Source organism: Haliotis asinina, chromosome 1 (assembly GCF_037392515.1).
Source record: "Haliotis asinina isolate JCU_RB_2024 chromosome 1, JCU_Hal_asi_v2, whole genome shotgun sequence".
NCBI lineage: Eukaryota > Metazoa > Mollusca > Gastropoda > Lepetellida > Haliotidae > Haliotis > Haliotis asinina.
Window position 1 is genome coordinate 4,175,896 of NC_090280.1, and position 15,614 is coordinate 4,191,509.

The 15,614-nt window shown below is 41.2% G+C and overlaps 1 protein-coding gene across 3 annotated transcripts in view; it reads right to left on the reverse strand.

The window, feature by feature from the left end:
• Positions 1 to 15,614, reverse strand: part of LOC137286454 (beta-1,3-galactosyl-O-glycosyl-glycoprotein beta-1,6-N-acetylglucosaminyltransferase-like) — a 74,248-nt gene that overhangs the window by 13,082 nt on the left and 45,552 nt on the right. For all 3 annotated transcript variants that reach the window (XM_067818339.1, XM_067818355.1, XM_067818346.1), the window contains exon 2: positions 8,710 to 9,671. In XM_067818339.1, the coding sequence (XP_067674440.1) occupies positions 8,710 to 9,635 (926 nt within the window). In that variant the 5' untranslated portion in view covers positions 9,636 to 9,671. The remainder of the gene's footprint in view (positions 1 to 8,709; positions 9,672 to 15,614) is intronic.

Consider the following 15,614-nt stretch of genomic DNA (forward strand, 5'->3'; position numbering starts at 1 on the left):
TAATAAACATTTATCAACAATATCTTCTTATACCTGCTCTGTCAAGGGTGTGTATTCTGTAAGACGTTTTAATAAACATTTATCAACAATATCTTCTTATACCTGCTCTGTCAAGGGTGTGTATTCTGCAAGACGTTTTAATAAACATTTATCAACAATATCTTCTTATACCTGCTCTGTCAAGGGTGTGTATTCTGTAAGACGTTTTAATAAACATTTATCAACAATAGCTTCTTATACCTGCTCTGTCAAGGGTGTGTATTCTGTAAGACGTTTTAATAAACATTTATCAACAATATCTTCTTATACCTGCTCTGTCAAGGGTGTGTATTCTGTAAGACGTTTTAATAAACATTTATCAACAATATCTTCTTATACCTGCTCTGTCAAGGGTGTGTATTCTGTAAGACGTTTTAATAAACATTTATCAACAATATCTTCTTATACCTGCTCTGTCAAGGGCGCGTATTCTGTAAGACGTTTTAATAAACATTTATCAACAATATCTTCTTATACCTGCTCTGTCAAGGGTGTGTATTCTGTAAGACGTTTTAATAAACATTTATCAACAATATCTTCTTATACCTGCTCTGTCAAGGGTGTGTATTCTGTAAGACGTTTTAATAAACATTTATCAACAATATCTTCTTATACCTGCTCTGTCAAGGGTGTGTATTCTGTAAGACGTTTTAATAAACATTTATCAACAATATCTTCTTATACCTGCTCTGTCAAGGGTGTGTATTCTGTAAGACGTTTTAATAAACATTTATCAACAATATCTTCTTATACCTGCTCTGTCAAGGGTGTGTATTCTGTAAGACGTTTTAATAAACATTTATCAACAATATCTTCTTATACCTGCTCTGTCAAGGGTGTGTATTCTGTAAGACGTTTTAATAAACATTTATCAACAATATCTTCTTATACCTGCTCTGTCAAGGGCGCGTATTCTGTAAGACGTTTTAATAAACATTTATCAACAATATCTTCTTATACCTGCTCTGTCAAGGGTGTGTATTCTGTAAGACGTTTTAATAAACATTTATCAACAATATCTTCTTATACCTGCTCTGTCAAGGGTGGGTATTCTGTAAGACGTTTTAATAAACATTTATCAACAATATCTTCTTATACCTGCTCTGTCAAGGGTGTGTATTCTGTAAGACGTTTTAATAAACATTCATCAACAATATCTTCTTATACCTGCTCTGTCAAGGGTGTGTATTCTGTAAGACGTTTTAATAAACATTTATCAACAATATCTTCTTATACCTGCTCTGTCAAGGGTGTGTATTCTGTAAGACGTTTTAATAAACATTTATCAACAATATCTTCTTATACCTGCTCTGTCAAGGGTGTGTATTCTGTAAGACGTTTTAATAAACATTTATCAACAATATCTTCTTATACCTGCTCTGTCAAGGGTGTGTATTCTGTAAGACGTTTTAATAAACATTTATCAACAATAGCTTCTTATACCTGCTCTGTCAAGGGTGTGTATTCTGTAAGACGTTTTAATAAACATTTATCAACAATATCTTCTTATACCTGCTCTGTCAAGGGTGTGTATTCTGTAAGACGTTTTAATAAACATTTATCAACAATATCTTCTTATACCTGCTCTGTCAAGGGTGTGTATTCTGTAAGACGTTTTAATAAACATTTATCAACAATATCTTCTTATACCTGCTCTGTCAAGGGCGCGTATTCTGTAAGACGTTTTAATAAACATTTATCAACAATATCTTCTTATACCTGCTCTGTCAAGGGTGTGTATTCTGTAAGACGTTTTAATAAACATTTATCAACAATATCTTCTTATACCTGCTCTGTCAAGGGTGTGTATTCTGTAAGACGTTTTAATAAACATTTATCAACAATATCTTCTTATACCTGCTCTGTCAAGGGTGTGTATTCTGTAAGACGTTTTAATAAACATTTATCAACAATATCTTCTTATACCTGCTCTGTCAAGGGTGTGTATTCTGTAAGACGTTTTAATAAACATTTATCAACAATATCTTCTTATACCTGCTCTGTCAAGGGTGTGTATTCTGTAAGACGTTTTAATAAACATTTATCAACAATATCTTCTTATACCTGCTCTGTCAAGGGTGTGTATTCTGTAAGACGTTTTAATAAACATTTATCAACAATATCTTCTTATACCTGCTCTGTCAAGGGCGCGTATTCTGTAAGACGTTTTAATAAACATTTATCAACAATATCTTCTTATACCTGCTCTGTCAAGGGTGTGTATTCTGTAAGACGTTTTAATAAACATTTATCAACAATATCTTCTTATACCTGCTCTGTCAAGGGTGGGTATTCTGTAAGACGTTTTAATAAACATTTATCAACAATATCTTCTTATACCTGCTCTGTCAAGGGTGTGTATTCTGTAAGACGTTTTAATAAACATTCATCAACAATATCTTCTTATACCTGCTCTGTCAAGGGTGTGTATTCTGTAAGACGTTTTAATAAACATTTATCAACAATATCTTCTTATACCTGCTCTGTCAAGGGTGTGTATTCTGTAAGACGTTTTAATAAACATTTATCAACAATATCTTCTTATACCTGCTCTGTCAAGGGTGTGTATTCTGTAAGACGTTTTAATAAACATTTATCAACAATATCTTCTTATACCAGCTCTGTCAAGGGTGTGTATTCTGTAAGACGTTTTAATAAACATTTATCAACAATATCTTCTTATACCTGCTCTGTCAAGGGTGGGTATTCTGTAAGACGTTTTAATAAACATTCATCAACAATATCTTCTTATACCTGCTCTGTCAAGGGTGTGTATTCTGTAAGACGTTTTAATAAACATTTATCAACAATATCTTCTTATACCTGCTCTGTCAAGGGTGTGTATTCTGTAAGACGTTTTAATAAACATTTATCAACAATATCTTCTTATACCTGCTCTGTCAAGGGTGTGTATTCTGTAAGACGTTTTAATAAACATTTATCAACAATATCTTCTTATACCTGCTCTGTCAAGGGTGTGTATTCTGTAAGACGTTTTAATAAACATTTATCAACAATATCTTCTTATACCTGCTCTGTCAAGGGCGCGTATTCTGTAAGACGTTTTAATAAACATTCATCAACAATATCTTCTTATACCTGCTCTGTCAAGGGCGCGTATTCTGTAAGACGTTTTAATAAACATTTATCAACAATATCTTCTTATACCTGCTCTGTCAAGGGTGTGTATTCTGTAAGACGTTTTAATAAACATTCATCAACAATATCTTCTTATACCTGCTCTGTCAAGGGCGCGTATTCTGTAGGACGTTTTAATAAACATTTATCAACAATATCTTCTTATACCTGCTCTGTCAAGGGTGTGTATTCTGTAAGACGTTTTAATAAACATTTATCAACAATATCTTCTTATACCTGCTCTGTCAAGGGTGTGTATTCTGTAAGACGTTTTAATAAACATTTATCAACAATATCTTCTTATACCTGCTCTGTCAAGGGTGTGTATTCTGTAAGACGTTTTAATAAACATTTATCAACAATATCTTCTTATACCTGCTCTGTCAAGGGTGTGTATTCTGTAAGACGTTTTAATAAACATTTATCAACAATATCTTCTTATACCTGCTCTGTCAAGGGTGTGTATTCTGTAAGACGTTTTAATAAACATTTATCAACAATATCTTCTTATACCTGCTCTGTCAAGGGTGTGTATTCTGTAAGACGTTTTAATAAACATTTATCAACAATATCTTCTTATACCTGCTCTGTCAAGGGTGTGTATTCTGTAAGACGTTTTAATAAACATTTATCAACAATATCTTCTTATACCTGCTCTGTCAAGGGTGTGTATTCTGTAAGACGTTTTAATAAACATTTATCAACAATATCTTCTTATACCTGCTCTGTCAAGGGTGTGTATTCTGTAAGACGTTTTAATAAACATTTATCAACAATATCTTCTTATACCTGCTCTGTCAAGGGCGCGTATTCTGTAAGACGTTTTAATAAACATTCATCAACAATATCTTCTTATACCTGCTCTGTCAAGGGCGCGTATTCTGTAAGACGTTTTAATAAACATTTATCAACAATATCTTCTTATACCTGCTCTGTCAAGGGTGTGTATTCTGTAAGACGTTTTAATAAACATTCATCAACAATATCTTCTTATACCTGCTCTGTCAAGGGCGCGTATTCTGTAGGACGTTTTAATAAACATTTATCAACAATATCTTCTTATACCTGCTCTGTCAAGGGTGTGTATTCTGTAAGACGTTTTAATAAACATTTATCAACAATATCTTCTTATACCTGCTCTGTCAAGGGTGTGTATTCTGGTTTTAATAAACATTTATCAACAATATCTTCTTATACCTGCTCTGTCAAGGGTGTGTATTCTGTAAGACGTTTTAATAAACATTTATCAACGATATCTTCTTATACCTGCTCTGTCAAGGGTGTGTATTCTGTAAGACGTTTTAATAAACATTTATCAACAATATCTTCCATAGCCGCTTTGCCAGGAGAGCGTGTTTTGTAAGACGTTTTAATAAACATTTATTATCAATATCGTCTTAAAACCGCTCTGTCAAGGGTGCGTATTCTATAAGGTGCAAAATACAAAACATTTACCAATGATACCTGTGCAAATCGAACAATGCAGGGACGCTACAGTCTTCCCGAAATCGTCCTTGAACACGCCTACGGTGACGCCTACTTGATCGTATCTAAACAATGTCGTGTAAAAATCTAACGAATTTTGTCTCCCTGGTCTTCAAACACGTGGCACTTTGATGCAAATCACCTGACCGTATTCTCCGGCTGATGTTTTCCTCTCCAACACACGAGTGCTTCCGCTGAGAAAGTCAAGTGTAAGTGAAAAGAAGGAGCGGTATGCTAGATACAATGTTACGTATTTCTACAAGTAATTGTTTGAGGCATACCAGTCACCATGTTGATATAGACGCCCAGATTTGTGTTGATCCAGGATGTTGATAAACACATTGATCGACCCCTGAGCAACTATGCTCTCGTCTTTAATAAAGGTCAAAACGTGAGTCTGAAGAGCATCCTCGGCCTGCCGTCAAACATTGTCGCGAGAAAAGCAGAGGAGGCATTGCGCGTGTAGAATAAAAAAACCAAAACCAAAAAGTACAAACAAACGAGAAAAAAAATCTTGCAAGTTCTGTCTTGAAAGGATTTGCAAGAGGCCTTGAAAGTGGCCAGCAAATAACCCCCAGTCTATGTGTGGTGTATCATTTAAACCTTTATCCAATGACAAATTGAGGATCGTCGTAGAATGTGCCTCAGGGTGTTAACGCGTCACAATGGAGTAAATTCAATGTTTAAAAATACCAAGGTTTCCAGGCGATGCGCTTTTGTTATATATTTGCGGAGAAACTTTAAGAAGTTCAGTGAGTGAGTGAGTGAGTGAGTGTGGTTTCAGGCAGCCTTGTGGAATTGAGCAGCAGTATCACGGTAGGGGGGGGGGGGGGGGGGGCATTATCGTATGTGGTTTTCACACCTGAGAGAGACCGTCTGTCTACCCACGCCTATTTCAGTAGAGGGCTGACAGCTACGCTTTGTCGTTAAGTTGTCTGCAGGGAAAGTGTCGCTTGTCCGAGTTAACATTAATCTGCCACAGCTTGTCAGGACTGTCTCCCTGGTCCATTATCTCACTGCAGTACTCGTGCACGTGTGACAGTGCGTGTTTTAGTTTCACAATGCACGTGTGAGAGCGACAGAGCACGTGTGAATGAACACGTGAGGCAATACATGCATGACTGAGAGGAGGAAGAGCAGAATAAAGCTCTGGACAGCTGATATTCAACGAGCTAATGGAGTGTCGTTCACTTAAAAACTAACTTTGTTTTTAAGCACATTTTTAACTTAAAAGCTACCAGGATTTATATGATGCTAGAAAGCACAAGGGTTGTAATCAGCCATTGGGACAAAGCACATTCGTGGTTCGTGAATGAGAAAGTGAGTGAGTGAGTAAGTGCGTGAGTGCGTGGCAGAGTGAGTGTGTGAGGGACTGAGTGAAACCTACAAGCTTATTCAGGGCGAACGGGTTTTGAACCAAACATATATTTGTATCATGTCAAAGATAAGGTCAAACGACTACCTTCGCGTGGCTCCTTTCGACTGCTCCGTTCTCGAAGCTGCCAAGTAGGAAATATTCCGCTTTGAATGTGTACACGTGGGCGTGACACAATCTGCACCCAGCCACAATGATCACGTTGGCACGGACAGCGTGCCGCTATCACTGTCATATACTTCCATGCAACACCCGCCACTGGCCACGTCGGAACTGACACAGGAGACGCCTCAAGTAAATTAACTGAAAATGTTTAGACCATCGCGTGATTTATTAGCCACGCGCCACAAATATGAACCGATCGTCTACTTCATACATGTTGCATCCGTATCTTTAAACCCACCCATGACTCCGTCGACATTTGTCCTATTTTCTATGCGCTATTCTAAAATTTTAACTTAAGCAGTTGGTTCGTTTCATTGGAGAGTAATTTAGATTCTGTTCTAAAATTACTTGCTTTTCCCGCTTGAATCGTATTTCCACAATAGCAATACATTTTGGGAGATGCCAATGAATTTAATTTTCCACGTGCCGCTCACCACGTGACACGTTACTTCTCACCAATTTACCTCACCTACCTATGCTTAACCACCGTACTTAACTGTAATCCTATGTGTTGTTAATACACGTCCAGCCAATCAACAGGAGAGCCAAGATAGCAGATGCCGGTATTGGGAGCGTTAACTAGTGTACAAACAGTCAATTGGGTGGTCTTTATGGTGCCGAAGTACGGAGTAGCGTTTCGCCGGAATACTCGGCATGCAACTGATTAGAAATGAACTAGCTTCTGTAGGGTCCTAATTCTAGAGCAGATATTCAGAGCATTCCGGATTGGAGGGAAGCCGGTTTTGAGAGCTTCCACTGGATTTACATAGCTTGTAATGTTTATAGCAAAGTGGAGGGAGAGAATGGAAAGGTTCAGTTGAAGCCAACCTTGTTGCCATGGAAACACACACAAAAAAATATTCAATTCAGAACTCCAAACTGCCAAAAGGCACCAGTACAGCACCAGACCTATCTGTGTGTCAAGTGTGGTGGACCCTGGAGTCCATTCCACGTGAAACGTCCACGCCTTTTGGGTGAATGTTTTGCCAGGTGCTGTGGTCTGGTCATTTGGGTTTCTTTATTATATTAACATACATTTATGGCTCATAATGTTTTGCTTTCAAATTGGGGACACCGAAATTAGGCAGACTATTTGACCTTTTCTTTAAATTCCCTTGGTTTCTAGAACGTAGACTTTGATTACATATATAAAAAGAAATTTGATAGTAACAAATGATCTAGGAGTCTATAATAAAACAGGAGTCGGTGAACAGGAGATTCAGAACCCGGGGAAATGTAGACTTTTAGCTTTAGCATGGGAGGGAGGGCAAGGTAGTTGGGACTATTGAGGTTCTGGTCCTTTCAGACACTACAGCGAACCCCTACATTCCTCTGATGGTTGGTAGAGTCCGAGTTTAACAAATGATTTCATGTCACCGACTGGACATGTGGTCCTCACGCCCCTGGTGTATACTCAATATGTACAGGCATCTGCCGTTAACCGCATAATGAATGGTGTCGCTTTTGTTCTCTGATTGGTTGAAAACAGTGGAGGAACAGGACTGTATCCCTTTAATGTTTTATAACGTGTGTGGGAGTAATGTTGCGTGTCTTTATTTCCACCCTTACATGTGTAGGAAGAACGTCATCACGTTCTGTTCATGTCACTCAGTACAGTGTGCTCAGGTGAGGTGCATGTCAAGAGTCACACATCACACCTGTCTGATGTCACGGGTGCATATGAAGATTCACACATCATACGTGTCTGATGTCACAGAAGCGTGTCAAGAGTCACACGTCACACCTGTCCAGCATCACGGCAGCACGTCAAGATTCACACATCACACCTGTCTGATGCCACAGGTGCATGTGAGGGTTAACACATGACGCCTGTCCAATATCACGGGTGCATATGAACACCTATACATCACTCCATCTGTCTAACGCTATGGTAACACAACGCCTGTTGCATAACGTCAGTCTAAACATATTGTATTACACTTTTTGTGTCAGACGTGAACAGGGGCGGTGGGTTCGAGTCTCAACATGGACACAATGTGTGAAGCCCATTTCTGGTGTTCCCACCGTGGCAATGCTGAAACTTTGCTACAAGCAGCGTAAAACCATCCTCACTCACTGTCGAGAACATGTCACATCGGTAAGGCGACATATCTTGTAACATCGCAGTGCAGGTGCTAGACGAGCGAATGTCTAATGGCATCATATCCTAGTGGACAGGGGTCGGGCTGTAGATGGACAACCGTTTCTGTAGTTTTTGCTAATGCTGCACTGTTGCAGATACATAACGCCAACCCTGAAAAACCGTGAACCTCTCAATCCAATTGCGCATCTGTGTATGTAGTGTCAACTCAAGTGTGTATAGATAGGTAATGTATGTATGGTTAACGCTATGTTTGTTCCAGGAGGTATTAGGAAAGGGTTTACCAAATTTAAACATGTCCACACGAATTCCTGAAATAAATCCCAGTTCTCTAATACTTAGCATGATCAGCAATGTATACATCATACGTTGTTAAGAAGAAGGGGAAGTAATGACAAGAACTGACCTTTGAACTGTTCCTTCAAGGTCATTGGCTCCATTGTACACCTTCAGTATTCTGACCAGTTCAAAGTTTGTCTTCAGTGGGAATTCTTGTCCAGTTAAATTGATAAAATATTTCCATTTTTTATACTTCCATAGTTCTTCCATACAAATTATTTCCGGTTCTAACACAGAATATGTTCCCCATTGAACATCCACAGATCGTGACGAGAAGAAAACATTATCAAAACATCCCACAATTCCACGCATGGCATCCTTAACCTTTGCTTCTGCTTTACTATCAACGTGGACACAGTAGTAATTCTGGGGCCGGTAGACGGCGCGCAGGAGACGATCAACCTGCTCCACGTCCTTGAACATGAGCAGGGTGAAGGCCAACGGGAAGTGCTCTTCTTCTTTCGTAAGCGTTTTGGTAATATACCCTCTTTTCCTTTTAAACGTATCACAGTTTTGCGTCAGTTCTATGTACAATTCAGCTGGTTTCTGCTGTCGCGTCTGTTTTGCCATGACAGCTTTAACCCTTTCGGTCTCAACAACATCGCCATCAAATAAGGCATTACAGCTGACAGACGTCACATGAATCCGTGGACACATGCGTTCAAATTCTATTTGTTTAGCATGAATGTATCGAGATCGAATTCCTTCTAATACATCACCATCTAAAGTGATGAAGGTTTCGTTATGTGAGGTCACTCTTCCGTCTTTCGACACATATGCTCCGTAAAGATGCAATGACTGATTGGAGAATGTGTAACCACTGGCAATGAACTGAAGTTTTTCAAAAGCTGACTTAGCCGGCACAAGGACTGTGAGGTCCAGTTTCGCGTAAACCACAACATAGTATAAAAGGCCGAACAGGCTGATGAACAGGCACGGAACAAGGTACTTGAAAACCGGACTGCTTTTCAAGATGGCAGATCGGGCGGCCATATTCCATTACATTTCCAATGAAACCGGTTTCGGTGTCTGTAAGATAGAAAATAGACAGTATTAGTCGCAGGTTAATGGAAAATGATTCAGTTCACTGAACATATGATCAAATCAACAAACCAAGAAACCTGGTCATTAGATGCTGCACCTAATTGATTTTGAAGAGTTGATGAAAGTGCTTTTCCTTGTCAAAAACAACAACAACAAAATAACAAGGAAAAAAACAACCCAAAACAAAATAGTGAGACCGACCATACAGTAGTATACAAACAATACTGCCCCACATGGGCACAGAAACATTTCTTAGTCTTATCAGCCATGGGCGGCTTCCGATAATCATAACAGGTCACTCGACTGTCGTCCCAAGATGTAGGAACAAGAGATGTTGATCTGCCGTTGATACGGCGTAGGAAGTACAAGACGGATAATCATGATGACATTCCCTGAGTCTGCTATACAGACAAATATATCAAACAAAGCGAGCACAAGAATATAGAATCTGACAAGTCTTCACTCCCACAACTTCAGGATCTTTGTACATGTTGGGAAATTCCAAGAAATTATCCCACTGCAGATTTGTTTGGTCTCTAAAAGTGAAGAAAATCTCAGAGCTCCTTTTCATTACACTTAATATTTTATACTATAAGCTTTTTCTGTAAAATATGTTCATTTCAGAGACTACTTGTTAGTCTATCACTGGATTGTCCGGTTCAGTTTACTTACAGTTATAAAAATGCTAAATGTAGCTGAATTACCTATAAAATTATTTAATTAGAATTGAAAGGGATACACTGCAGACTATGTGGAAGACAATCTATCAATGGATGTAAATAGATAACTGCGGTGGCGTGTGGTCCTGTGCACAGAGCTCATGTCACGGATCAGTTGGAGTTAAGCAACGTCGAGCCCGAAGAGTTCTTGGATGGGTGACCGTGTTGAGGACTTCTGTCCTGCCCCAAAACGAAGCACATGTGATATATGTGGTCTCACCTTAGGCAAGTGAGTTTGTTCAAAGTTGCCTCTGTTCATCCAGCAGAAAATGGGTACCCGGTTGAATAGAGTAATGTCACCGTAACCTTCTAACGCCAAACAGGCAGCTTGTGTTATCCTGGGTAATAATGATGATCAGTGCGTAAGCGATTTGAGCATGCTTTGTTTCTTGGAGTCTTTACAAGACTTCTCATCATCATCAACTGTCCTATATTTCAACATGTCATGAATGCTTCTTAACGGATAGCGTGTCATACAGACATAAGACAATAGCGTGTCATACAGACATAAGACAAAACAAGACAAACATGTTAACTGTACAAAAGTCATCCAGTCCATATACAGTGGAGTTATACATATACATAATACAAATGATGCAATAAGTAGTAACTAGTGATCCAAACAGTAAAATAATCATGACAGAAGCAGTAAATTATGAACAAGGAGTGAATTACATCCACAAAACTTTATATCAGATTTTTAACGCTCAGTAAGATCATAACTGACACAGAACGACAGAAATATTATTACATGCTGGTCAGTTAATGAAAGAAGTAACTTAAGAGCTAATAAAACTAATGACAGTGTATGCAATGCCGATGTGGCGTGGTGACATGTGGTCAGTCAGCTGAGGTCGTCCTGTACAGTAACAACGTGTGGCACAAACCCGTGGAACCACATCTTTTAAAGGACCACGATCTGACAGTGACTTATTGCCTAGTACAAACAGAGACTTACAGTCAGCATGGTAACACCCATAGCTGGAAATATGTGAGCCTCTCCCATGTCAGGAAAAACATATTGTACAATCAAGCCTTACTCGCAGTCAGTGTGGAGGTTGTCATGCATGATTGTAGGAGCACGAATCCTCAGTCACATAGAATTAGGTAATGACAAACTGAGTTAGGTAATGACAAATCATCACCACCCTAGTTTCATCAAAACCACCCTACTTTGCCATCACCATCACCCTACTGTCCCATCACCACCACCCTACTGTCCCATCACCATCACCCTACTGTCCCATCACCACCACCCTACTGTCCCATCACCACCACCCTACTGTCCCATCACCACCACCCTACTGTCCCATCATCACAACCCGCTGTCCCATCACCTCCACCCTACTGTCCCATCACCACCACCCTACTATCCCATCATCTCCACCCATTGTCCCATCACCACCACCCTACTGTCCCATCATCACAACCAATTGTCCCATCACCACCACCCTACTATCCCATCATCACATCCTATTGTCCCATCATCACAATCCATTGTCCCATCATCACAACCCATTGTCCCATCATCACCGCCAACCTACTGTCCCATCATCACAACCCATTGTCCCATCACCACCACCCTACTATCCCATCATCTCCACCCTACTGTCCCATCATCACAACCCATTGTCCCATCACCACCACCCTACTATCCCATCATCACAACCCATTGTCCCATCACCTCCACCCTACTGTCCCATCACCACCACCCTACTGTCCCATCATCACAACCCATTGTCCCATCACCACCACCCTACTATCCCATCATCACAACCCATTGTCCCATCACCACTACCCTGCTGTCCCATCACCACCACCCTACTGTCCCATCATCACAACCCATTGTCCCATCACCACCACCCTACTATCCCATCATCACAACCCATTGTCCCATCACCTCCACCCTACTGTCCCATCACCACCACCCTACTGTCCAATCACCACCACCCTGCTGTCCCATCACCACCACCCTACTGTCCCATCATCACAACCCATTGTCCCATCACCACCACCCTACTATCCCATCATCACAACCCACTGTCCCATCACCTCCACCCTACTGTCCCATCACCACCACCCTACTGTCCAATCACCACCACCCTGCTGTCCCATCACCACCACCCTACTGTCCCATCATCACAACCCATTGTCCCATCACCACCACCCTACTGTCCCATCATCACAACCCATTGTCCCATCACCACCACCCTACTGTCCCATCATCACAACCCATTGTCCCATCACCTCCACCCTACTGTCCCATCACCACCACCCTACTATCCCATCATCACAACCCACTGTCCCATCACCTCCACCCTACTGTCCCATCACCACCACCCTACTGTCCAATCACCACCACCCTGCTGTCCCATCACCACCACCCTACTGTCCCATCATCACAACCCATTGTCCCATCACCACCACCCTACTGTCCCATCATCACAACCCATTGTCCCATCACCTCCACCCTACTGTCCCATCACCACCACCCTACTGTCCCATTATCACAACCCGCTGTCCCATCACCACCACCCTACTGTCCCATCATCACCACCCTACTGTCCCATCATCACAACCCGCTGTCCCATCACCTCCACCCTACTGTCCCATCACCACCACCCTACTATCCCATCATCTCCACCCATTGTCCCATCACCACCACCCTACTGTCCCATCATCACAACCCATTGTCCCATCACCACCACCCTACTGTCCCATCATCACAACCCGCTGTCCCATCACCTCCACCCTACTGTCCCATCACCACCACCCTACTATCCCATCGTCTCCACCCATTGTCCCATCACCACCACCCATTGTCCCATCACCTCCACCCTACTGTCCCATCACCACCACCCTACTGTCCCATCATCACAACCCATTGTCCCATCACCACCACCCTACTGTCCTATCATCACAACCCATTGTCCCATCACCACCACTACCTTCTGTCCCATCATCACAACCCATTGCCCCATCATCACAACCCATTGTCCCATCACCACCACCCTACTGTCCTATCATCACAACCCATTGTCCCATCACCACCACTACCTTCTGTCCCATCATCACAACCCATTGTCCCATCATCACAATCCATTGTCCCATCACCACCACCCTCCTGTCCCATCATCACAACCCACTGTCCCATCACCACAACCCATTGTCCCATCACCACCACCCTACTATCCCATCATCACATCCTATTGTCCCATCATCACAATCCATTGTCCCATCATCACAACCCATTGTCCCATCATCACCGCCAACCTACTGTCCTATCATCACAACCCATTGTCCCATCATCACAACCCATTGTCCCATCATCACAATCCATTGTCCCATCACCACCACCCTACTGTCCCATCATCACATCCTATTGTCCCATCATCACAACCCATTGTCCCATCATCACAACCCATTGTCCCATCATCACAACCCATTGTCCCATCATCACCGCCACCCTACTGCCCTAGAGAATGGTCTTCAAACATTGCTCCAACTTGCAGATAAATATATATTCCACGAGGCGAGCTAACTCTTTAGTCGGTGAACATCCTCAACCGTCCCAGAGCCACACTAACTAGCACGAGTCAACTCACTAATGTACTGAGTGACATTTCTAAAATGGCTGTCGTGGCGGCCATGTTCAAATGTTCCTCATTACTGTGATCATTTAGTCTGAATGTCAGAGATGGCCAGAGATGACGAAAGTGTATAAAAGTTATAGATCAGAAGAACCAAAACATCTATGTGTATCAACAACGCATTTTACAACACGCCACGTTCATTTTCATACTCGTACAGACATTGCCTCTTACACTTAAACAGGTAACATCAAGAATACGTTTCACACAGAAACACAGAAATGTTTAAACATAACGAAATATTCCCAAAAGAGATGAATCGTGCAAAGGCCAATGTTGGTTTAGAATCGGTGTATTCTGTCTGGTGTATACAGAGGGTAATTCTGTGGACAGCAACTTAGTACTGGACAATTTTAGCAGAGTAATTTGGTAGAAAGTATCTAGTGGACAATTCTAGTAGAGTGTAATTTAGTAGAGCGTATCTTAGCTGAAGTTACTGTTAGTAGAGAATAATTTGGTAGAACGTATCCTAGCTGAAGGTAATGTTAGTAGAGAATAATTTGGTAGAACGTATCCTAACTGAAGGTAATGTCTGTGGAGAATAATTTGGTAGAACGTATCCTAGCCGAAGGTACTGTTAGTAGAGAATAATTTGGTAGAACGTATCCTAGCTGACGGTAATGTTAGTAGAAAATAATTTGGTAGAACGAATCCTAACTGAAGGATATGTTAGTAGAGAATAATTACTACCATTGCTCCGAGGCTGTACCGAATGCAAAATTCATGGGTATATAGTAATTCTATCCTTAAAGATTCAAGTCTAGACAAATGGACAGTCTGCTGTTTATTACTTTTTAGAAATTATCATTTAAACTATTAAGTTTTACCTTAGAGGGGCGGTGGGTTAGTGTGGCGGTAAAGAAAGACCCGGGTTTGATTCCTGACATGGATGCCCCCTAGAATGGAATATTGGTAAAGGCGGCGTCTTAACCTAACTCACTTATACTTCAAAGACTTGTGCAAGTCTAGGTGACTACATGCGGAGCAGTGAAGAGGATAGAGAAAGGAGTACGCTTACTGACTGTCTTCCTTCAAATCTAGCACTGAGAAGTCTCACCCTTTGGGTAATGATATAGTCATTGCGAAACTGACATAATCTATCTCCGATTACAAACGCCTCTGATGTACAAAAAGCGATCACGTACCTCGGCCCAACATTAATATTCTCAGGTTATATAAATATTTCTCGAGAAAGGATAGACGCTACAGGATTCATTAAAATATCGGCGTGGGAGCGACGTCAGGATGGATCAGATTTGATAAATGATTAGATACAGAGTAGACGCAGTCTTTGTAATCGTCAGTTCGAAAATGACAGTTGGTAAAATTTCCTAGTGACCTAAACTGTGGGGGCGATCTAAAGTGGGCGGTTGGGGGTGGGGTAATGAGTGTTCTCAGGTGGCATGTGGATGGGGCTGGTGGGATGAGGTGGGGAAGACGCGTATTGTATGAGACGCTGCAGGTCACTGCGCGAATACGACCGGAATAATGCCGATGTGGCGTAAAGCCAAGCTGAACTCAACACCGTGTGCCACCATCCCAACCAGGTACCCATTCAC